Source organism: Leptodactylus fuscus, chromosome 1 (genome assembly GCF_031893055.1).
Source record: "Leptodactylus fuscus isolate aLepFus1 chromosome 1, aLepFus1.hap2, whole genome shotgun sequence".
NCBI classification, from domain to species: domain Eukaryota; kingdom Metazoa; phylum Chordata; class Amphibia; order Anura; family Leptodactylidae; genus Leptodactylus; species Leptodactylus fuscus.
The window spans coordinates 199,398,101-199,423,996 of NC_134265.1; the positions used below are offsets into that span (position 1 = coordinate 199,398,101).

At 40.3% G+C, this 25,896-nt stretch overlaps 1 protein-coding gene across 3 annotated transcripts; it reads left to right on the top strand.

Annotated features, from left to right (window-relative positions):
• The first annotated feature begins 862 nt into the window (after positions 1 to 862).
• SIRT6 (sirtuin 6) lies at positions 863 to 20,586 on the top strand. Of its 3 annotated transcripts, none has more exons than XM_075281676.1 (8): positions 869 to 994; positions 5,587 to 5,714; positions 8,888 to 9,074; positions 11,393 to 11,448; positions 13,577 to 13,672; positions 14,403 to 14,483; positions 14,566 to 14,689; positions 19,759 to 20,586. In XM_075281676.1, exons 1-8 carry the CDS (start codon positions 929 to 931, stop codon positions 20,014 to 20,016), a joined length of 996 nt encoding a protein of 331 aa, XP_075137777.1. In that variant the 5' UTR covers positions 869 to 928; the 3' UTR covers positions 20,017 to 20,586. The 3 variants fall into 3 exon arrangements, with proteins under 3 accessions (XP_075137785.1, XP_075137777.1, XP_075137770.1); XM_075281669.1 differs by having other exon boundaries at positions 8,888 to 9,070; positions 11,389 to 11,448; XM_075281684.1 differs by lacking the exon at positions 5,587 to 5,714 and having other exon boundaries at positions 863 to 994; positions 8,888 to 9,070; positions 11,389 to 11,448.
• The last annotated feature ends 5,310 nt before the right edge of the window (positions 20,587 to 25,896 follow it).

Below are 25,896 nucleotides of genomic sequence, written 5' to 3' on the forward strand. Positions count from 1 at the left end.
TTTCTGAACTAAATCTCTTTTTCCATATATGCCAATGATGCTCAGGGGGCTTTTCCCCTGTGGTCCAAGCACAGCTTTGTCGTAATTTCAAAATCACCTCCTGGGCCATTGCATGACGTCCCCCTGAGAGGCCCTAGTTCTCATCTTCGCCACATAAGCAGCCGACGCTGTCTTCAGCTGGATTGAAATCCTGTGCATATGCTGTACACGAGCGAAATATGGTCATGTAAAAATCGAATAAAGATGGCTGCCAAGTATGAGCTGTTGGCTCTGTCCAAACCCTAAGTGGAAGAGCCGACAGCGCTTTTGATTCCGCTGAAGACAGTGTCGGCTGCTTACACAAGGAAAAGGAGGACCAGGACAACTGAGGGGGCGTAAGGTAACCGCCCAAGAGGCAACATTTAAGGTATGATGAAGCTGTGCTCAGAGCACAAAGGGAACGCCTCCTGTGCTCTCTAAACATCATTTGCATATATGGACAAGTGATTTATTTAGCATTCAGGACTGAAGCTGAGGTAGGAGTAGAATAGACTTTCTAAAGGCTATTCCAACACGTGCTTCATTTCAAACACATATCCCCAGTGATAGATTCCCTTTAACAGGTCTCTTCAGTCCCTGAAACACACAATCTAATCGTACAAATCTTCACAGTTCCTTCCTGACGTGGACACTGCAGATGGCACCACATACTAGCAGGCAGTCCACTGGATCCACAACAAGCTCAACAGGAGCCTTATGAGCTCCCACTACTATTGGCGCCTACCAACCGTCCACCCTCACAGGTCTATCAGACCAGAACAACGACGCCACTTCCTGTTCTGTGCACGCCTCGTCTCCTCACCGGCCCCTCCCCTTCCCGTGACATCACGGCTACAATGAACAAGTCCATTATACACTGGACACTCTTGTATTGTAGGACTCAGCGGTGATGTCTGTGAACTATGCAGCCGGGTTATCGCCCTATGCAGATAAAGGGCTCTGCGGGCTGCCTGAGGTGAGCTGTGTGTCTGTGCACTGCTAGGGACATGGAGTAGTTAACAGCCGAGGAGTCAGGGCCCTGCTTGTACGAGTCTATAGTGTATAAGGCAGAAGGGATGACGCTAAAGGTAACAGTGCTGGCTCTGTACAATGGTATCGCCAGCTGTTATACTACATAGGTTAGTATACATGGAGCTGCAGGAGCTAGTCCACCGGACATTGTTTTTGTATATAAGTTCGTCACATGTACTCCTCTATCATGTTCAGACCCTATATTTAATGCATATTATAAGAGAACGGCTGCATATGTGTAATATACGTCCCGTTCTTTGCCGGAAATACAGAAGAGTGTAATGCAGTTTTCCTAATGTCCGCAAGGTGGTGCTGTAACGCAAGTTGTAAGTGAACTTCTTTGCGTTGAGAGCCATATAAAATTCAGTAACAAAACACACGTCTGGCTGTGACCTTTCCTGTAACTCTCAAGAGGTTATCCTATAGACTGTAGCCTATGGCTGACCATTCACATTAGGCTGCCATCACTTGTCTGATGGGAGGTTCACACTAGCATTCGCCGGTTCCGTTTTTCAGGTCTGCTTGAGGACTGAAAAACATAAACCCTATCCGCTTAAAAAGCAGTTACCCATGGAACCTATAGACTAACATGGGTGCACCTGGTTTCTACCTGAAATTGTAAAAGACAAAAGGCCTGCTTGCTTTTCTCTTCATATTTTAAGTGGAATGGGGGATGGCGTCTTCGACCGGTCACACAACACTAGTGTGAGCACAGCCTAAAATGAACTGTGGTTGGTTTGTTGCTCCTACAGCCAGTTGTCCCAAACACATAAACAACCAAGAACCTTCCAAGTGTAATTATCCATGTATATGGGGTAGTTTACCAGATGAAAGTCATTCAATGCTAATAAAGTGCTGAAAACGAGAATGACAGACACTTTGTGGGTGTGTTAGTACTACAAACGTTTGCCCACAGTACAAAAATCACCCGCAGGTCTGCCAGTCAAGCCCGTACACAATAGATCTTGGCAGACAGACTCCAGGAAAAATCCAGCACAACAGATCTTGGTCCTGATGTTTGTCACAGGCTTATGTACAACCAACCAACAGCAGAAAGTTCCAAATCTGTCACATGTCAAATGTATGGCCAGCTTATGGCAGGGTTTACACATCACTTTTCTACTGAATAGCTGTTTGCCGTTATTAAAGGGGTTGTCTAGGAATTGGAGCAGCCTGTGGCACTTTTTTAAAAAAAAAATTTTTATTTATAAAAATAAGGCACTTGCTCACCTATTCCTGCACTGCTTTGTCCTGGGCAATGTTAATGTCTAGAAACTTGCAATTGGTGTCATATGAAAGAGGAGATTCTCATCTTTCGTGTGATATGAATGCTAGGTTCACACTAGTGTTGAAGCCTCTCCATCCCAGATTCTGCTTAAAATTGGCGGAGAGAAAAGTCTTGTAAGGAGGACTTTTTTCATGTGGCATTTTTGGCAGAAACTGGGCAGACCCCGCTATAGATTTTAACTGCTTTTTTAAGTGGATAGGGTTTGCTTTTTATGGATCCCAAGTGGACTTGTAAGAAACGCGTAACTTAGTGTGAACCTATCGTAAGCTGGATATAAATATCTCAATCCCAACCAGTGATATCTCTCAAAATTATATAGCTAGAACTGCTTATCATATGAAAGATGAGAACCTCTTCATTCATATGATGCCAAAAGAAAGTTTTTGTTTCATAATGCCTGAGATTTAACAGTTTAAAGGGGCTCTATCAGCAAAATCATGCTGATAGAGCCCCACATATGTGTGAATAGCCTTTAAAAAGGCTATTCAGGCACCGTAAATGTTATATTAAACTACACCCCACCCCCACCCCCCCCCGTTTTAAAATAATAACCTAAAAAGGAATGTTATCTACTTACGGATCGTGCACGCTGGGCGGGCATTCAAGGTGTGTCGTCGTCTTCATCCACGCCTCGACGTCCTCCGGTCCCGTCCTCCCCCGGCGCTCGCTCGCAGACACTGATATAAAAAAAATGGCCTGGGCGTCTGCGCAGTAGCCGTAGTAGAAGCCGCATGCTACTGCGCATGCGCCCAGGCCATATTTTTATACCAGTGTCCGCTCGCGAGCGCCGGGGGAGGACGGGACCCGAGGACATCGGAGGAAGAAGAGGCGGGGATGAAGAAGATGACACACCCTGAATTCCCGCCCAGCGTGCACGATCCGTAAGTAGATAACATTCTTTTTTAGGTTATTATTTTAAAACGGGAAGGGGGGGGGTGTAGTTTAATATAACTTTTACGGTGCCTGAATAGCCTTTTTAAAGGCTATTCACGCATATGTGGGGCTCTAGCAACATGATTTTGCTGATAGAGCCCTTTAAATTGACTCTCCACATCCTCATTTTCACTTCATTTCACATCTTGTACACCATACATATTGGGATTCAATGAATAAAGGGTTTGAAAATTACTAAATTTATTAATGACACAAAAGCTGCCACAACATCAAAAGTTGTTTGAAGGCTTAGTTACAGTTTAAGGTACTAAATCATAACCAAAACTATATAAATTTATTATTGCTCTAATTGTAATGACCTATAACTTTTGGAAGGTGGGGAGTATAAAAAACGAAAATTAAAAAATTGTTGTGGTGGGAAAGGGTTAAACTAAAAGGATCTGGCTTACTGGCATAGTAGAAATGTGTTACTCATAACCGCAATTAAAAACTGTATGCATTTCTTCTATAAAGAAGTGCTGTGTAAACCCAGCCTTAGGATGTGTTCAGATGTTGTGCTTGGGCTGCCATGAAACAGTTTGCTGTTTTTACTGGTGAAATATGCAAAATAGTGTTTCACCTATACAAATCTAAGAAAGATTTTCAATACTGCAAAGGTATGAACTTTAATTCATCAGATTTGTTTCCTTTGTTTCTGCCAATGTGCCGCCAGAAATGAAAACTCTATGAGGATGAGCAATTCATTGATCCCCCATACACTAGTAATTATCTGGTGCATGTAATCGGAACAAACAGACAGGCTAAAACCTGGAATGAGTCATCTTGATTAAGGCCGAGGCCCCGCATAGCAAAATAGTCACTACAAAACCATTGTGTTTTTGGAAATTGCAGAATGTCAGTTACTTACAGAAATTGTGGCGGTTTCGTTATAAGTATATTTGAAGCCGAACATCCGCAGAGGACGTGTCTATGAAAAATAGGTAAAACTGCAGTGTGTTTCAGCAAAGTTTTTTCCTTCAGAGCTATATTGTTGTGGCCCGCTATGTGGGGCCTTAGCCTAAAAAAAGGTTTCTACATTATGGACCTGTGCAATGCTTGAACGTCTTTGTGCTGTTTTGGATGCAAGTACCCAACTTTCCTAAATCACACACTTTTGGTAAGGGTCCATTCACACAGAGGAAATTGGTGAGGAAAATTCCGCTAGTGGAAAAAAAGAGCTAGCAAAACCCATTGAAATCAATGGGAGGCTTTTTTTTTTTTCCACGTGGAAAATTCCACACCAAATTCCTCACCATTTTCCTCCATGTGAATGCACCCTAACTGAGCTCCTAGCCTGAAGTATTTGGTCAGTGGGTGCGTTGATGCTATGTGTGCTTCTGTACAAAAAAAACCCAAAAAACGCACCGAATAATGGTAAAACTGCTTTTGGTTTAGATGTAATCTTTGATCTCAACTGCAATAATTCAATGCACTCTTAGAGTAAGTTCACACAGAGGAATTTGGCACTGAATTTGAAGTGAATTCCACCCCCAAAATTTGCTCCAAATTCTGCCTGAAACCAGCTTCCATTTATTTCAATGGGAGTTGGATGCTGATTTTTCCTCTAGTGGAAAAATAAGCATCATGCTCGATCTTCAGGCGGATTGCGCATGATAACTCCCATTGAAGTGAATGGGAAGCAGAAAATACCGACTGGCACATGCAGATTTTAACACGAAATTTGAAGTGGAAAATTCAGCTTCAAATTCCTGAAGCTGAATTTTTTTAGCTTGGAAAATTTTCTGCATATGAACCCCCTCTAAGTGGTCTGAAACATTATTTAATGTTATTTATTTATTAATAAATAAATAAACAATAATAATTATTTCTATCTAGTTCAGCTGTATCCCGTTTCAGCAATGCTTTGTATGCTCATTGCATATCACATCAATCAACTCTCCCTATGCTGATATTTTGTTCCTATTTATCAGTGGAGATAAAACAATGACTAAAGAATCCAGCACCAGCTAATTCATTGAATGGATACTGAGCTATAATTGTTCGGCATGGCCATGAAACACAAGCTGTGCTTCCTGTTCCATTCTATTTGTTAGTTCCAGCGACTGTGGCTGCTGAGAACAGTTGGGTGTTGTACCCCTACTGATCCTAAAGATAGTTCATCAATATCTTTAACGCAGAAAACTCCTTAATACAAATGTTCATAGTGGACGCAAGTGTCAGTTGCCAGTCCATTTGAAGCTTCCCCTACAGGAGTGACAGGTGATGTGCTGATTCGACCACATAAAAGTAATAGGTAATTTTCTGACAATAGTCAATTTAAATGTCTCATGTTTTTAATATCTGACATTTTCTAGAGTTTCGACTCTCCAGAAGAATTACATCAAAAGGTGGAGGAACTTGCTGACATGGTTCGGAAAGCTTCAAATGTTGTTATTCATACAGGAGCAGGAATAAGCACTTCATGCGGGATCCCTGATTTTAGGTTTGAGAATATGATATTGACTATAACTACTATCATTTGTTATATTATATTATGATTGTGTATGCAGGTATGCCCATGAGTGGCCATTTATTTCCTATGCATATTATTTTTATGAAATCACACTAGCAAAGATTAAAAATAAGCACAGACAAGAAACAAGATCTTACTGAGTAACGGTGAAGTTTATAATCATGTAATGTATAAAAAAACATTGTTATCCTTAAAAACTGAATGCTAGATATAGTTGCTTATGCTTGAAACTGGTATAATGTTATGTGATAAGATGGCATCGGTATCCAAGGTGGGTGCAAGAAAAGAAATGCTTGGCTTGCTGCCACAAGACATCACTTCAAACTGCAGAAGTACTTGCGGTACTTCTGCTAGCAGGCCCGGAGTACAGACCCGCCCCCCTCCCCCCCCTCCATCACACACCGGGTGACGTGGCCACGTAAGCTCAGGCCTGCACCCTGCGTGTATCTGCATTCCGGGCCTGCTAGCAGAAGTACCGTAAGTACTTCTGCAGTTTGAAATTAACAGCATCACTACGCTCCTGCTATGAGCGTGGTGATGTTGCGGCCCGGCACCTGCCCCAGTGTCTGTATGCCGGGTCTGTAACTATAATGGTGCCACTCTGCTTCAGAGCGGTCACCATACCAACCAGCACCTCCGCTGTAACTTTTACAGTGGTAATGCCGGAGCTCCCTGCAATCATGCCTGCAATCAGAGATCTAGGATGTCCCGGTACGAGGAGTCCGGGCAGGTGCCGCCATGCTGCTGGAGGGAGCGGGAGCGACCGCTCAAGTGCGATTCTTTAAATAGGAACTGCGGCCGGCCGCCGGCAGAAGCGCTTCTGCCGGGGATTCCCCTCAGCGCTCCTGCTGGCGGCCGGCTGCAGTTCTCCTTCAGGTCCGACCGGCTGGGGATTCTCCTCAGAGCTCTTGCCGGGGATTCCCCTCAGAGCTTCTGTAAAGGCTCCCCGGCTGGCAGTGCTTCTCTTTTGCAGGCTGCTCTATGCAGCCTGCAAAAGAAATGACAATGCATTGCATTGCATTAGTGATCAGACCCCCTGGGGTTCAAGACCTCTAGGAGGTCTAATAAGTGCAAAAAAAATGAAGAAAAAAAAAATGAAAAAAAAAAAATAATAAAGTATTAGTAAATAAAAAGTATTACAAATTCAAATCCTCCCCCTTTCCCTAGAACACATATAAAACTAATACTGTTAAAACTGTGAAACACATACACGTTAGTTATCCCTGTGTCCAAAAACACCCACTCTACAAACCTATAAATATATTTTTCCTGTACAGTAAATGCCGTAGCGGGAAAAAAAAGTTGTCTAACTGCCCCTTCCCCAAGACTGAGTTTTTTCCCCCCAATTGGAATTCAGCCTGACTACATCCAGGCTAAGTATAGGGTATCTGCACTGCTCATATTCCGTCGGGAAGGGGTTAATAGGAGCACTGCAGATACGCTATATTCAGCCAGGCTGAATTCCAAGTGTTGGGGGGGGGGGGGGAACAGTCCTCAAGCTCAGGGAACGGGCAGACAGACAACCAAAACACCCCCTTCCCTTCCCCAGCACCCAGAAACTACTGCACCCAAACACTCCGGCCATTTTAATTTTTTAAATTTTCCAGTAGCTGCTGCATTTCCCCCCTAGGCTTATACTCGAGTCAATAAGTTTTCCCAGTTTTTTTGTGGTAAAATTAGGGGGGTCGGCTTATATTCGGGTCGACTTATACTCGAGTATATATGGTAATAATCTGACATACTCATTTTTCCCAATATTTTTTTTGTAACTGAAAAATAGTAACAAAACAATAGCCATATTTGGTATTGATGCGTCCATGCTATAAAAATAAAAACCATTGCTGTTTTGTTTTTTGGGTTTTTTGGTGACATGGTCTCAAAAACACCCAAAAAACTACAAAGTAAATATGAAAAAGTCACATATTACCCAAAATGACAGCTGATCCCACAAAAACAAGCCCCTTACACCTCTTTAGTGATATAAAAATAGAAACATTATGGTGACTCTAAAATAAATGATTTTGGCAAAGAAATTATTTTATTGTGACAAGTGTTACAGCCTTATAAACTTTGTATCGCCAGCAGAATTAAAGCAGGTTGTTATTAATGGCGCCAACTGACTTTTTTTTGTTGTTGCCATCTCCTTAAAGTTTTAATGAAATTTCATCTATAAGCTAATTGATTCCCAAAATGATGCAATAGACATTGGAGTGGTCTTCGGTGCTTTGACCGTTCAGGGCCGGTGGTCCAAAGCTGAGACCTCCTCCCAGATCAACTTGTTGGAACTAAGGGCCATCTTGATAGCCCTGTCTCATTAGACCTCTCGTCTCCAAGGCTGTCTGGTCAGAGTCCAGACTAACAACTCCATTGCAGTCTCCTACTTGAACTTCAGAGGGGCACCAGGATGGCCCTGCAAGAAGCCTCCTGTTCACTTCTTTGGGAGGAGTGTCACGACGTTCCAGTTTTTTTGACTTTCCATATGTGGACAAATGGGGCGGCAGACTTTCTAAGCCAAGAACAGCTAAACCTGGTAGAGTGGTCGCTTCATCAGAAGATCTTCCTCCAGTTGTGCTTCCAGTAGGGTATGCCGGACGTTTATTTCTTACCTCCCGCCTGAACCACAAGCTTCCCTGCTACGTGGCCAGGTCCCTGGACTCTCAAGTTATCTCCGCTAATGCTGTCATGATTCTCTGGTCAATCTTTCGAGTTCTGTGTCTGGTGTTATCATGTAACCGCCCCAGGGATGGGTAGATAAGCTACGTTAGGCAGGGGAAAAAGGGTTTGGTTTAGAGGTTAATTTTTATTTCATCCTGAACAACCCCTTTAACATAGTCTTTTGCATGGTGACTACTACCATCACTGCAGACACAGGAAACTGACTCAGCAGCCCTGTAGCACTCCCGCTGCCTGTCTTTTCCCCACGGTTTTGGCCACAACACCCACGCACAGAATTGCAGGAATAGCAGCCACCCTGTGTATTTTTGTAATGCTTCTGTATTAAACAATGTCTTCAGCTACATCATTTTTTTGGTACAGTTGAAGCTGGATATGTGACAGCATTCCATTCATAGACACTGACCATAAAACAGAAATGCTGTAAACATAACCTTCTTAAATTGATGCAAAATCTTATTTTTTTTCAGAGGTCCTAATGGTGTGTGGACATTGGAGGAAAAGGGTTTAAATCCTAAATTTGACACAACATTTGAAACTGCACATCCATCTGCTACACACATGGCAGTATTACAGCTACAGAGAGTTGGTATCTTGAAGTTTTTGATCAGCCAAAATGTAGACGGATTACATGTAAGATCTGGATTCCCCAGGTATGTTGGTTTGGAAAATACAGAGGGAAGAAACATAAAAAGCTCATGAATTTGCTTTTTTTTTTTTTAATTGTTTATTTATGAGAGTTTAACAATAAAGTAATACAGCAAGACCAACAAAACAGTATCGGTCTAAAAAACAATACAGTGAGAATACAAATGATAAACCGTCAAGAAAAGAAAGGGACGGGAAAAACGAACACGGACAAGACAAGACAGGGAAAGGAGAAGGGAAGAAACAACAAAGGCAAAACCAGAGGTTCCAGAAGGTGGTGCAATCACAGAGGCTATGAATTTGCATTTTGACCTTCAAATAAAAGCAAGATTATGCAACAAATTCACATTCATTATCTTCATACTATTTGTTGTGTGTTTTTCAGTTCAAAAATATGAAATTATGTAAACTCTTTACCTTTCTGAAAGACTATGCACATGAGTTTGTTTCTAATCTATAACCACGGAGAGACTGGTCTGCAAGACTGTATAGAAAAATTTTTTAGGATACTTTTAATCTACAGTGTTTGAAAAAATGTTTTATTTTAAATTGATTTAAGGTGCATTGGAGGAATAAATGATGATTGTAAACTGCACTTCTCCCATTATCCTTACCTTCCACTCTAATTCTGTAACTACAGCAGCTAAAGTCACAATCTGGTCTTACTTTAAAGCCATGTCGCTTTATCCCCTCACCCTCGTCTATAGTCTCTCACTCTGCCAAACTAGTATCCCTGCGCTATGCTGAGGAGGTCCAAAAGACCGAAACAGCGCTGTCTATAGCTGGAAATCTGTTCCTTTTGGAATAGTCATGCATGATGTTAAGGGGGCTGCCCCTAGAGGGCAGCATACAGAGGCACTGTTCTAATTACATCCTAGAGAATAGATTTGCATATTTTTTACTTGACAACTTGACATTTAACCCCTTAGCTGCTGTGATCAATGCTGGCTGCAGTACCTAAATGATTTTTCAGAAGAAAATTACACAACTGATATCACCACCTCCATACAAACCCCCTAAAATAAATTGAGCCCATTTATTTTGCATGATAAACTCCATAAATCACCAGTTCTCAAGCTGTGGGGCGCGACCCTTTTGACAACCCCTTTCACAGAGGTCATCTAAGACCATCAGAAAACACATATTTCCGATGGTCTTGGGAACCGAGATACCGCTGTCTCCAGGCAGGTCCACTCACATGCAGAGGAGCCCACATACGATTACCCGGCGTGACGCCATAATGCACATATGTGAACCAGACACAAGTGTAGAAAGCAGCTATTGTGTTTAAAGCAGCTACCCTGTTAAAAGCAGCAGTATTAGAGGTTAAAAAAAAAATTATGGTTGAGGGTCACCACAACATGAAGAACTGTGTTAAAGGGCCATGGTATTAGTGAGGTTGAGAACCTCTGCCATAATCTATAAAATTTAGCCAGTATTAATATTTTCTGTTAATCTCACCTTTCAAACGCAAAAAGTAAAAAAAAAAAAAAAAAAAAAAAAAAGCTGATTTAAAAATTCATATATACTGACCAAAATACAAGGTCTTGTAAAGCTACACTGAAATAAAATTTAAAACTGTATGGTAATGCAAATGCAGTGAGGGGTAAAACGTTACTGGTTGAGGCTAAAATGCGTTAGATCGCTAAAGGGTTAAATGCACATAACGCACCAGAGTTATGTGCCTGCAGTATTTAATTCAACCATAACTTCAAAATTTATTTATTAAAAAAAAAAAACCTTTTTAGGAGAGTTTTGCCATTTTAATGTAACTGTTAAGGCTCGTTCACATGGGGACTGAGGGGTCGGATTTTGGCTCGGAATCCACATCATAATCTGCCCCCTCACAATGGTGGTCTAAGGAGACCGCTCACGGAAAAAAGAAGCAAGCTGCCCTTTCTTCAGTGGATTCTGCGGCCTCGCGACAGCATCCTCTGGTCTAGGCCCATTCATTTTGGGCTTACTCCGGAGCGGGAAGCCGCGACTGACGGTCGCGGCAAGTGTATTTTCGTCCCAATTTTGACGCGTCTTAAAGCGTCAAAATCAGGACCAAAATACGCTATTCCGTGCCCGTGTGAATTGGGCCTTAGGAGGTTAAAGACTGCAGCATCAGACACAGTATGCAAATAAAAATGGAAACTTAAAACTAAATATCCAGAACAAGCTTTTTATACTGTCTACTATAATAATAAAGGCATTTTTATATGAACTGCTTATACATGTTGAGCCCTTTACCATAGACTCCTTGCTTCATTTTCATTCTAGCATATAAGCTTGTTAAGAGCTTTCAGTTTATTCTGTACTTTCTGTAATTTTTTTTTAGGCAGTATCTAGCAGAGCTTCATGGAAACATGTTTGTTGAAGAATGTACAAAATGTGGAAAGTAAGTATCTGAATGATATATTCGTTACTAAATTTTTATTTATTTTTTGCGTCTTTTACTTAGATTTTGATCTTACAGTTTTCACTAGTCTATAAAAAAATAACCTTTTACCTGTGTTCTATTGATCAGTAAATTCGAACTATTTTTATGCCTTAATATCTTTAAAAAAAACAACAACAAAAAAAACAATCCTTTTATGTATCTGTGTAGGGTTCATATTTTTGTTGGACAATAGTTTTTGCTTATACCATTTTGGGGAATGTCTGTAATAATTTTTTGGAAGCAAAATGGGGGGAAAAAAATGTAGTTCGTAATCTGAATTACAGAATTCACCATATGAGATTTTTGTACGTTAGTAGTACAGGCATTTTTGCCTACCTTATTTAACCACTTCAGTACCGGGCCAATTTGTGGTCCAGGACGAGACACATTTTAGGCTTATTATGTATGTGCGGTTTTGAGGTCTGTAAAATTTTTCTCGTATGTCTTAGTCAACTAATTTTTGCGTCTTTTTTCGGGGACACATAGGGCTTTATTTTTATGTTATTTTTATTTTCAAATGTGTTTTAATTTTTTTTATATCCAGGAAAATATAAACAAAATAGGAGGGAAATTGTGTCTGGTTTTCAATTTATAATTTTTTTTTTATTTAATAACACAAAGTGTCACTGAAAAACTTTATAATATAGTTTTTCCTCTCCGTTACGGTAATTTTTATTTTGTATGGTGTCGTCGGGGGTGGGGCTATAACCTTTAATAACGGCGTTTTATTAGCGTATTATTTATTTATTTTTTTATTTTATTTTTTTAAAACTTTTTTATTTTTATTTTATTTTTTTCCCAGATTGTGTCCCCATAAGGTGATAAGAGACCTTTGGGGACATCTGATCACTTTTTTTTTTTTTTGTACTGGAGGCTGATTTCTCCTATAACTGAGGCTGCTACATTTAATCTCAGTTACAGGAGAAATCCAACCTCTTGCACACTGCTACATGGTATACAGAGCTGATCTGAGTCCTGTAGGACCCAGAAGCTCTGGCAGGACACTGCTCCCGGCAGATCACATGTCTGCTCAGTCAGAGGGCAGCTGATTGTCCATAGCCGTGTATACAGCGCTCATTGAGTGCTGTATACACAGCGATCGAGATAGCAGAGCAGGTAATAAATCTGCCCTGCTATCTCTCTGGGAGCTGAAGTTACAGCCGGCTCCTAGTGAAAGCAGCTGAACGATCTTGTGCAGCTGCTGTGTTCTGGCTTGGACGTACAGGTACGTCCTGGCAGAACTAGACAACCACTATCCGGACGTATATAGTCTATGGGCGGTCCGGAAGTGGTTAAAGGCTAAGTTCACATCCTCACCTGGTATCTGTTCCTGGATTCCGTCCCCAAATCTGCTTGGAAAATGCAAGCTGGGCTTTTATCTCTGCATTTTCAGGTGCAAACCAGGCATTATAGTCCCCAAGTGGACCCAAAGAAGCCTAATGTAGGTGTGAACCTAGTGTAACTGTGTTACTGCTTTTATATTCTTAACCTTGTGACACTCTCTTGGGGTACTACTAATTGAGTTTAATTATTTGGCTACAGTCCAATTGAATGGATTAATTAAAGTATTGCAGCTGTCAATAATTAGCACTACAAAAATTTACAGTACAGCCTTGGCCTAAAAGCACAATGAAATAAAAAAAAAAAAAAAATGTAGAAAAAAACAGAAGGCACATTGACAAACAGTTACATGCATGGACCATTACACTCCTATAACTGATACAAGAGCTCCTCGGCAAACCGTTCTCTGCAAGAAATTACAAAATGAAAGCAGTGATATGATTGGTCGCTTTGGACAACAATGGATGGTTTCCTAAATCTGCCCCAGTGAAACTTCCTGCTAGATATGTACACGTAGGAGACTTACAGACTGTCTGCTGCTAGAATACTTCTAATAGTGACAGATGCCTGTGTTTAACTGGAGCTCAGAAATAAGTGGACTTTGTGATCCTGCTAAACGGCACACTAAAAGATTACAGTTTGTGTAAGTATAGTGAATATGGCTAGAGTTTCTGTACACTCGACAGTTTTTACACTTGAGCTTTTCAACTCTTGACTATAAGATAAAATGTGTTTTGCTTTCCAGACAATATGTTCGAGATTTTGTGGTTGGAACCATGGGTTTGAAACCTACTGGTAGACTTTGTGATGTTCCCAAAGTTAGAGGCCTTCGAGCTTGCAGGTAAAAACTACATTTGTAGTTTAAGAATAACGTTTCATCTTAAAGGGAGAGCTATAGTGAAATTCTTTTGAATGCAAAGTTTGCTCATGTAGTCCTTAGTTTGCTTAAACTTATTGAGCATGCGCTGTCTGTTATTTTTGCCCTAGGTTTTGCTGTATACCCAGAAGAGAAGGAGAGGCTTCTTCTCTTCTTGGTATAGGGCAAAACTAACAGGCGGGGCTCGCTCAGTATGTTCAAGCAAACTAAGGACTACATGAGCCAACTTTACATTCAAAAGAATTTCACTACTGTTCTCCATGACGTCAGAGCAGTGGGAGGATTAACTCGCACTGACCTGGGGGACGAGCTAAATGCAGGATGGACGTGTTAAGTGATGAAGCAGCAGTGCTCAGTCCCTGAAGAAAACTCCCCCTGTGCTCCAAAGTCCTTATTTAAAAGTGCTTTTTCTACACATCCCTGGGGTTCTGAAACATAAGGTATTGGTTTTTTTTCTCCTGATAACATCATCTATAGCACTATAGGAGAAGTGTAAAATAGCTGGGGGCGGTGATAGACTCCCTTTAAAATGGGCCTAAATGTTGCAGCACTGAAAACCATAGTGGGTATCTTAAATATCTAATTCTTTAAAAGCTAGGATACATTCACCTAATTCATATGGATTTCAATTTCCTATTATCGGAGTTTTTAGGATGTAATCCAATAGAAAATATTCATTCCTTTATTTTTTCAGGGGAAAACTGGTAGATACAATCCTTGATTGGGAGGATTCTTTGCCAGAAAAAGATCTGAATCTTGCAGATGAAGCCTGCAGGTATGTTATTTGAATGATAATTTTATGTTAGCATTCATTGTACTCTGTAATGAAGTCTTATTGAATTTTATTTTCTTTCTAGAAAAGCAGACCTGGCCATCACTCTTGGAACATCTTTACAAATAAAACCAAGTGGGAATCTTCCTCTGTTGACTAAACGCAAGGGTGGGAAACTGGTGATCGTAAATCTACAGCCAACTAAACATGTAAGTTTCTAAACAAGGTTTGTCATGTTTAACCCCTTAAGGACACAGCCCAAAAGTATGTTAAGGACCAGGCCTATTTTTTCAAAATTGACGTCACTTTAAATGGCAATAACTTTGAGACGCTTTAACTTACACAAGTGATTTTGAGATTCTTTTCTCGTAACACATTATGCTTCATGTTAGTGGTAAACACTAATCAATATTTTTGTATTTACTTATTAAAAAAATAGGAAATTTGATGGAAATTTGGAAAAAATTGCAATTTTCAAAATGTGAAATTCTCTGCTTTTCAGGCAGATAGTCATACCACCCAAATACAGTAATAAATATTATCTCCCATATCTCTGCTTTACATCGGCATCATCTTTTGATTGTATTTTAATTTATTTTGGACGTTACAAGGCTTACAAGTGTAACAGCGATTTTCCAGATTTACAAGAAATGTAACTGTTTGTTTTTTTGTTTGTTTTACACACTTTATTTTTTTTTTTTTTTAAAAACCCTTTTTTACATTTTTTTTTATTTGTGCTGCAAGCACACTAGAACCACATATATACTAACTACAGACTGCAATACACGTGTATTGCAGTCTATAGAGGAAGCTAGCTATGCAGATGCATAGACTAGCTTCCTCTCGTCCTGGCATCCAAGGGGTTAACCCTCCCCCCATCGCATGCACGTGGGAATGCGGGAACTAACCACATTCCCTGACGTACAGGTACGTGATTTAGCGTTAAGGGGTTAAAACATTTATCTACTTTGTGTACACTTTTTTTTTTTTTTTTTTTTTTTTCTTTTATACAAGCAACCCTTCATTTTTGGAGACTGTTAGAAAGCTTATGGGTTATGTTCACAAAGTTTTGCAGTCTTATCCTGCACCAGAATGATTACACAGGCTGATACAGGGGAAACACACCCCCCCCCCCCCCACACACACACACTTTTTTTTTTTTTTTTTTTGAGGGGGGGGGGGTGTTGTGTTTGACCATTTTTGTAATCTATTTTACTACCCTTTCTAAATTCCTTTTTATTATATAACAGACTGTAACATTCTCCTTAGTACCCTCTAACTGAGCTGTTGTTAGGGAAAGTCTGTACACAGTTATATTGTATATACGCAGAATGGAAGCATTTACCAAAGGGGGGAATGATCCCTTCAAATAGCAGTATCTACGGTTTTTTACCACCTAGAAAAATGGTTCTGGTGTCATAAGAAACTTATTTAGTCATTCATGTAATATCACACTGTTTTTATCTCAGGTTGTTATAGCTAGTTCTTAAATCATGGCATCATATGAAAGCTTTCTTATACCGGAAACATTTTCTAGGTGGTATAGAACTGAAGATGTAGCCATTTGAAGGCACTATATGCCCTTGTTCGTAAATGCTGTATGGACAGTCTACCTGGCATTACTTAGATCATTGCTTATTGGAACTTTACAGCCTGTTTTCTATTAAAAGGCAGTTTGATAGATTAATAAAGTATATTACAAAAATATTCACCACCACCCCTGACACAATAGCGAAAAATCAGTGGACAGAGTTTTATGGTAATTAGAAGAGACCATAAGGCTATGCAACTTCTAAAAAAAATAAAAAAAATTCTCAGTGCTCATGATCAAGAGTGCCCAAAAAACCTAGAGCCCAGTTTGGCATTTGGGGAAGAATAAGTTTTTTGACAAATGCACAAATTCCCACTTAAAATTAAACCCCCATCAATATATTTTCAAAAGATTACATATTTCCTTGAATAGACGTGCAAGACCAAATAAAAACCCAGGTTCCCTCCTTCCTGTGTATAGAATATCACCTACCTGAAGTAATGTGATAAATAAAAAGTAGCACATTAGCTCTCCCCAAACATGTTTCACCACACAAGTGACATCCTCGGGTAATAGCATGGCCGTCACTTACAAACTGGGTTCAGATAAGCTCCTTCTATTGTCTTACACTTATCAACACAATTTTCAAGATGATATTACATTAATCCTTATGGAGATTTATCCCCTTAAAAACGCAACCTAATACACCTTAAGGCTAAGGGCCCCACGTTACAGAAAGTGTTTTTTGTTTGTTTGTTTTTGTAGTGATTTATTTATTTTTTTCATTTTTTTTTTTTGAGCCAAAGTCAGGAGTGGATTTAACAGAAGGGAAATATGTCTAAGAACTGTATTTTATATATCCCATTCTTTTCAAACTACTCCTGACTTTGGCTGAAAAAACTGCAGCAAAATTGGCAACAAAAAAATGCTGCGTTTCCACAATGTGGGGCCTTAGACTAAAGAGGTATTACCTCATTTCTCTCAGCAGTTGCTTGCTGTCTCTTCTTGCTTTCTGTATTCTTCAGCAAGCTGGTGGGCAGGCTTTGACTGTTTGATGGATAGGGCACTATGAAGTACTTCAATAGATATACAGCCATGGCCAAAAGTTTTGAGAATGACACACATCTTATATTTTCAAATGATCTGCTGCCCTCTGGTTTTTATGTGTGTTTGTCAGATGTTTTTATCACATACAGAGATATAAATACAATCATATTATGAGTAACAAAAGCTTATATTGACATTTAGAATGAGCTAATGCAGCAAGTCAATATTTGCAGTGTTGACCCTTCTTCTTCAGGACCTTTGCAATTCTCCCTGGCATGCTCTCAATCAACTTCTGGACCAAATCCTGACTGATAGCAGTCCATTCTTGCACAATCAATGCTTGCATTTTGTCAGAATTTGTAGGTTTTTGTTTGTCCACCCGTCTCTTGATGATTGACCACAAGTTCTCAATGGGATTAAGATCTGGGGAGTTTCCAGGCCATGGACCCAAAATCTGTTTTGTTTCCTGAGCCATTTAGTTATCACCTTTGCTTTATGGCAAGGTGCTCTATCATGCTGGAAAAGGCATTGTTGGTTGCCAAACTGCTCTTGGACGGTTGGGAGAAGTTGATCTGTAATCTGTAGTTGTTGGAGGACATTCTGGTACCATTCTTTATTCATGGCTGTGTTTTTAGGCAAGACTGTGAGAGAGCTGATTCCCTTGGCTGAGAAGCAACCCCACACATGAATGGTTTCAGGATGCCTACAGTTACCTTTTGCAGAATATCAGTCTGTCCCTGATGTTTTTTCTGGAGAGAAGTGGCTTCTTTGCTGCCCTCCTTGAGACCAGGCCTTGCTCCAAGAGTCTCCGCCTCACAGTGCATGCAGATGCGCTCACACCTGCCTGCTGCCATTCCTGAGCAAGCTCTGCACTGCTGGTAGCCCGATCCCGCAGCTGAAACACTTTTAAGAGACGGTCCTGGCGCTTGCTGGTCTTTCTTGGACGCCCTGGAGCGTTTTTGCCAACAATGGAACCTCTCTCCTTGAAGTTCTTGATGATGCGATAGATTGTTGACTGAGGTGCAATCTTTCTAGCTGCGATACTCTTCCCTGTTAGGCCATTTTTGTGCAGTGCAATGATGACTGCACCTGTTTCTTTAGAGATAACCATGGTTAACAGAAGAGAAACAATGATGCCAAGCACCAGCCTCCTTTTAAAGTATCCAGTGGTGTCATTCTTACTTAATCATGACAGATTGATCTCCAGCCCTGTCCTCATCAACACCCACACCTGTGTTAAAGAGGACCTTTCACCATATCTGGGCACAGGCAGTTCTATATACTGCCAGAAAGCTGACAGTGCGCTGAATTCAGCGCACTGTCGGCTTTCCCGATCCGTGCCCGGTGTAAAGCGCTATCGGTCCCGGTACCGTAGCGCTTTACAGTCAGAAGGGCGTTTCTGACCATTAGCCAGAGACGTCCTTCTGCCTCGCGGCGCCAATCGCGTGGAGCCGGGAGGAACGCCCCCTCCCTCTCCTGATAATGCTCGTCTATGGACGAGCTGTGTGAGCAGAGGGAGGGGGGAGTTCCTCCCCGCTCCACAGCACAGCGCGATTGGCGCCGCGAGGCAGAAGGACGTCTCTGGCTAATGGTCAGAAACGCCCTTCTGACCATAGAAGAGCTACGGTACCGGGCCGTAAGCTCTTCACACCGGGCACAGATCGGGAAAGCCGACAGTGCGCTGAATTCAGCGCACTGTCAGCTTTCCGGCAGTATATAACACTGCCTGTGCCCGGATATGGTGAAAGGTCCTCTTTAATGGAGCAATCACTGAAACAATGTTAGCTGGTCCTTTCAATGCAGGGCTGCAATGATGTTGAAATGTGTTTTGGGGGATAAAGTTCATTTTCTAGGCAAATATTGACTTTGCAAGTAATTGCTGTTAAGCTGATCACTCTTTATAACATTCTGGAGTATATGCAAATTGCCATTAGAAAAACTGAAGCAGTAGACTTTGTAAAAATTAATAATTGTGTCATTCTCAAAACTTTTAGCCATGACTGACTGTAGACATTGCCTTTACCATTATAGATTTATCATTACTAGAAATATAATATAGATCAACTATGACCAGTAAATGCATATTACATGGAGAGAAGAAAACTTCAGCTTTTCAGACATTCATACTACCTCAATACAGTAATAAATATTATCAACCGTATCTGTTTTATGTTGGCATAATCTCTTAATTGTCCTTTCATTCATTTAATGTGAAGGCTTTCAAATGTAACAGCAATTTTACAACCTGACATAAATTACTATTCTCAAAACTTCACCTTTCAAATAATTCAAGGCTGTATTTGGGAAGTTTAACCCACTAAAATAAAGGTGAAATGTAGACATTTACAAGGGGTTTCCTTTAACCACTGGTATATGTCTATATTTCACCTTCATTTAGTTTTAACCCCGTGAAACATAAATACATCACAACTTGTAGCAGTTTCTCCTGAACAAGGAAATACTCCGTTTGTGGACATGATTTACTGTATGACTACATGGGTTGAGGGCCTCAGAATGGAAGGAGTGCTATTCTGCTTTTGGACAGCAGATTTTTCTGAAATACCGAAGACAGTGTGTGTTGGCAATTCATATGTTATTAACTGCACTTATCAAACTACTGTGTTTTTCCTTAAAATAACAGCTTACAGCTAACCCTCATCACCTTTTTCTTCAATTTTTTTTCTCCCTTTTATAACCTAGGATCGTCATGCTGACTTACGTATTCATGGATATGTGGATGAAGTGATGACGCAGTTAATGCAGTGTCTAGATCTCAAAATTCCTGGATGGACTGGTCCACCGACTAAATTAGAATTAAAAGATCAGATCAATGACTTCCCTATTGACTACAATGGAGATTCAAATTCTTCACATATTAAAACTGAAGAAAGGGATGCTTGCATAGAAGAGAAACCTCATCTGCCAAAAAGGGCAAAGGTGGAGACAACGTGTGCATGAATTTGGATCCATAGTCTATGAAAGATTTTTGTGTTAAAGTGAGAATTTTCTGTGCTGATCCATTGATGTGTAAAAAAAACAAAAAAAACAAAACAAAGTTCATTGGAATGGGAGCAAAACAGGATGATTGAATCTTACAGACTGTTTTTATTACATTTATGTACAAAAAAATTGTACATAGCCTTGCATTGTAAACCCTCTTTAGTATTGTTTAATTTCTGAATTTTCTAAACCATTCCATTGTAAATATCTTTTAAGTAGTTCTGCACAGTTCAAGCCAAAGGTGTACGAACAACATTTCATGTGCTACCAGTTAACACCACTTCTTTTTGAAGGGGTTATCCAACTTTCTGAGACTGATGTCCTGTACATAACATGGGACATAAAATTCAGGTTGTGATAGCTGCAGTACTCCCTCGCCAGACTGGTTGTGGTTGTCCCATACACTTCAATGGGACAACACCTTTATTACGCACAACCACTGCTATTAAAAGTATGACTAGAAGGCACTGCAGCTTGCACATTCACAGGAAAACAGCAGATCTGCATGGAGCAGCCTTTATTAAGAATAGGACATTAAATAAATAAAATCCTAAGTACTTTGGTCTGAGGGGAAAAAGTTATCACTTAAAAAATATATATCCTTGTACCGTGTTAGCCAGTGGATATGAAATGAAAGAAATTTTCTGAGAGAAGTCCTCAGTAGTTGATACCTTTTTTAATGGCTAACTCGAAAAGTTTTTTGATGACATATTTCGAGCTTTCGGGACTACTATAAAGGTCCCTTCATCAGGATGGTATAACACTGTCTGAAGGTAGGCATATATATACAGAGAAATGGAGTGTTAGATGCAAAATAGATGGAAAACAGAACATAAACTGTTTAAAAAAAACAAAAAAAAACATATCAGTTCACAGGAAAGTTCTCTGGGTTTATGGCTTCTTTGATCAGTGATGTGGTGTCTAGTGGTTATAAAAGGCCATAAAACCCTGGGCCCTGTTTAAACCTTGTTGGAGAGTGCGAAAGGTCTTCATAAGTTTAAATTCCCATATGAGGCGATCTCTTCTGTCTCTGAAATTCCCCCTTTAGTACCAGGATCTTCATATCCTGGGTCATATTATGATTTTGATTACAGAAGTGTTTTGGCACCGGGAGGTCCATTCTTTGCTCTCTAATCGTATGTCTGTGTGAGTTCATCCTCATCCTAAGTGACTGTCCTGTCTCACCTACATACAGGCCCTCAGGACACTTAGTACACAATATCAAATACACTACATTAGGTGTGCTGCAGGTGAAGTTACCTGGTATCTTGTAGTGTCGATCAGAGTTCGGGATCTTTATTTTGTCCGTAGTCAGTATATGCGGGCAGGTTTTGCACCTCTTCTGTCCACATGGAAATGTTCCTTTGTTAGTTGGAGGTGACAGCTGCTAATAATCTTATTCCTGAGGTTTGGTGGCTGTCTGTAACACAGGAGAGGGGGTTCTGGAAATATGGATTTTAGATGGTTGTCTTTTTGCAGTAGTGGATGTAATTTGCGTGTAATTCCTCTCAGCGTCTCCAGGTGGGGGTTAAATGTGACAACCAGGGGCACCCGAGTGTTCTCCTGTTTAGTATTGTATTTTAATAACTCTGATCTTGGTGTTCTGGTGATTTGGTTATCAATTGTTCTTGGATGGTAGCCCTGCCTCAAGAATGTGTTTTTGAGGCCCCCAATGTGCTTGTCTCTGTCCACCGGGTCTGAACGTATGCGATGGTATCTGATGGCTTGGCTGTAGACAATGGATTTCTTTATGTGTTTCGGATGAAAGCTATCCCATCTTAGGTAGGTAGGTCGGTCAATCGGCTTCCGATACAGTGATGTCTCAATTTTGTTGTCCTGTATCTTGATGACTGTGTCTAGGAAGTTTATTTCTGAGAAGGAGTGATTGAGCGTCAGGTTGATGGTGGGATGGAACTGGTTGAATTGTTCAGGGAAGGTTTTCAGCTGTTGTTCAGACCCAGTCCAAATGATTAGGATATCATCAATGAAACGGTAGTAGGCCAGAGGCCTGGTGGTGCAGGTGGATAGGAAGTCACTCTCAAGCTTGGCCATGAAGAGATTAGCGTACTGTGGCGCCATTTTGCTCCCCATTGCGGTGCCGGTCCGTTGTAAATAGATGCAGTCACCAAAGGAGAAGTAATTGTGAGTGAGGATGAATTTTGTCAGTTTCACCACCGATTCAGTGTTCATACCTCGCTTTTCCATGAAAAACTGGCAGGCATTTATACCGTCCTGGTGTGGGATGTTGGAGTATAGGGATTCTACATCCATGGTGGCCAAGATGGTTCCATCTGGAAGGGGACCTATAGTGGATAGTTTGTTTAATAGGTCTGTAGTATCCTGTAGGTAGCTGGCTGTATCCTTCACTAAAGGTTTGAGGATACCCTCCACCCATCCAGAGATTTGTTCAGTGAGAGTCCCAACACATGAGATGATCGGTCTCCCTGGGTTCCCAGGTTTGTGCAGTTTTGGAAGCATATAAAAAGTCCCTGTCCTTGGGCTTGCTGGTATGAGGCTGCTTAGGCCTTTGGCTCCATCAGATAGACCGGAGATCACCGTTTTTAGTTTTTTGGAGTATTCCACTGTGGGGTCTGAATCCAACTTGGAGTAGTAGTGTGTGTCATTCAGTTGTCTGTGTGCTTCCTGTATGTAGTCTGATGTGTTCATCATGACTATAGCGCCACCCTTGTCCGCTGGTTTAATGATGATGTCGTTATTATTTCTCAGAGATTTTATGGCCCTTCTTTCCTGGGCACTGATGTTAGATGGCAGTGCTTTATTTGTATCCAGTATAGTTGATTTGACCATGTGTCTAAAACAGTCTATGTAATTATCAAGATGGATATTGCGTCCATTGGGAGGAGTCCAATCAGATGTCTCCTTTTTTACAAAGGTTGGGCCCTCTGTATGAGTAGATTGGGTTCCCTCTGTGTCATCCGTGTCATGAAAATATTCCCTCAGGCGCAGTCTCCTGAAAAAATCCTCCATGTCACTGCACAGTTCTATTTTATCCACGGTTTTTGACGGACAAAATGAGAGTCCCCTGGAGAGTACCCCAAATTCTGCTTCAGTGGGTTCATAAGTAGAGAGATTGATCACACAGTTCGGTGTTTCCAAATCTGAGTGTGAGTGATGGTCCCGTTTGTTAGGTATAGCTTTTACTCTGTGTGTATTCTTATAGACTCCTGCAGAAAGTCTCAGTCTGTGGAGTTTCTTTTGTTTACTATGAATTAGAGATGTCCGCAGTTTCTCGTAGTATTGTTGCAACATTCTCCTTGAGTTTTCTTCAATGTTGTTCCAATCTGTTTCAATCCCCATTTGGATTTTGCTCTTGACGCTGTACAAATGATGTATAAGATGGTTCCTCAGTCGCTCTGAAGTCCTGTGACATAAGTTTCGTGCATAGTGAGTATTATAGGTGTGTAGGATAGGATTTTTGAGCCAGAGTCCTTTGGGAATTAATTTCTCTTTTTTGCATTTGGATAGGAAGAAGATGTCACTGTCCAGTTGTGCCCGTTTCTTCAGAAGTGTCTTTAGGTCCATAAATATCCGGTAGATTCTGGTATCATCCATTTTGTAAAAGAAAAAATATATATCCTTGTACCGTGTTAGCCAGTGGATATGAAATGAAAGAAATTTTCTGAGAGAAGTCCTCAGTAGTTGATACCTGGTACTAAGGGGGAATTTCAGAGACAGAAGAGATCGCCTCATATGGGAATTTAAACTTATGAAGACCTTTCGCACTCTCCAACAAGGTTTAAACAGGGCCCAGGGTTTTATGGCCTTTTATAACCACTAGACACCACATCACTGATCAAAGAAGCCATAAACCCAGAGAACTTTCCTGTGAACTGATATGTGTTTTGTTTTTGTTTTTTTTTAAAACAGTTTATGTTCGGTTTTCCATCTATTTTGCATCTAACACTCCATTTCTCTGTATATATATGCCTACCTTCAGACATTGTGTTATACCATCCTGATGAAGGAACCTTTATAGTAGTCCCGAAAGCTTGAAATATGTGATCAAAAAACTTTTTGAGTTAGCCATTAAAAAAGGTATCAACTACTGAGGACTTCTCTCAGAAAATTTCTTTCACTTAAAAAATGTGAGTGATTCAAACACTATCTAAAAGCAAAGATGTTAGTTGGCAAAACTTCCTTTTAACACTGTATAAGCATGTATTAGTTCATTGGGAAGAGGAAAATGTTTGTTTTTGTACCGTGTTAGCCAGTGGTTATGAAATATAAAAAAAAACAAAAAACTTGCAAGTCTTCAGTAGGTGATACCTTTTTTTAATGGCTAACTCATAATGATGACAGAATATGATGTTTCGAAGCTTACTCTGGGGCTTCTTCTTCATCAGATATATCTAAAAACACTTTTTGCAGGCTGCATATTTATCTATAACTGGGCACAGGGCTAGGATTTCAGGAGGGGGGGGAGGAAGAGGCTTATTACTATATACATATAAAAACAAATAATCAATTGCCAGTTCCCAGATTCTTTATCTTTATGGCTGTCTTAGTGATTTGTATAAAAAGCCATAAACCCAAGTGATGTGTTCATTCCATTGTCCTGAGTTTTAAGTAGGGTCATGTACTTGTACTCATAAATCAGTCGCTGTTTTCTTGATTTAAAATTCCCTCTTAAAATCAAAATTTTCATGTCATTGGTGAAATTATGATCTTCCTGGCAGAAATGTTTTGGCACGGGAAGGTCTATTCTCTGTTGTTTAATTGTATGGCGATGGGAATTGATTCTCATTCTGAGTTTCTGGCTGGTCTCTCCAACATATAGATTTTCAGTGGAACATTTGGTGCACATGATCAAATACACTACATTAGGTGTGTTACAGGTGAACATACCTGGGATTTTGTATTCCCTGTTAGAGTTTGGTATCTTTATCCTGTCATTGGTCAGTATGTTTATCCTGTCAGTGGTCAGTATGCGAGTGCAGGTTTTGCACCTTTTCTGTCCACATGGAAATGTTCCTGTGTTGGTTGGAGGTGACAGTGAGCTGCTCACAACCATATTCCTGAGGTTTGGTGGCTGTCTGTAGCACAGGAGAGGGGGGTCTGGAAATATGGATTTTAGACAGTGGTCTTTTTGCAGTAGTGGATGTAATTTGTGTGTGATTCCTCTCAGCGTCTCCAAGTGGGGTCCAGAGTAACCTTCGAAACGTCATATTCTGTCATCATTATGAGTTAGCCATTAAAAAAAGGTATCACCTACTGAAGACTTGCAAGGGTTTTTTTTTTTTTTTTTTTTTATATATTTCATTGGGAAGGGGAGACATGTTGCCGGCATTTGTGATGGGCATTTAGCTTTTGGCAGAACAGAAGGGCAGGCCTGTCTAAATCCATAAATAATTGAATTTGTATGAGAGACTTTACACAGTTCTTTCTTACTTTTCATTAAACTTGTACATGTGGCACTAAAGTGCTTGAATGTGTTTTGGAATATATCTTGATGGCTGGATTTATATATTGAGACAATTGATGACCTTACCAAGGCAGTATGAAGCAACTGAGGTGACAGCATTTTATCTTCTATCCAAATTGTTGTATTCTTCTTTCCTTTTGTTTTATGTTTAGTAACATGATTTGTTTGGGGTTTTTTTAGTCAATATTGTCAATGTTCTATGTTTTTGCAGGGAAAATACAAGCAGTGTTTTTAGCAAAAAATGCTTATTTTTCAAATAATGATTTTAACACCTGAAATTTACCCCTGCTCATTTATGGCCATGTTCCATTTCCAGATTTGTTATCGTTGCACTTTACCAAAAGTCAGACTCACTTGGACAATGATAAAATGTGTACAGTTTTGTTCTGTAACTT

Excerpts from the sequence above, each read along its gene's own strand:
- SIRT6 (XM_075281676.1), top strand. The coding sequence starts at position 929 with ATGTCTGTGAACTATGCAGCCGGGTTATCGCCCTATGCAGATAAAGGG. Across the intron at positions 995-5,586 it reads GGCTCTGCGGGCTGCCTGAG|AGTTTCGACTCTCCAGAAGA; the intron begins GTGAGCTGTGTG and ends GACATTTTCTAG. Across the intron at positions 14,690-19,758 it reads ATCTACAGCCAACTAAACAT|GATCGTCATGCTGACTTACG; the intron begins GTAAGTTTCTAA and ends TTTATAACCTAG.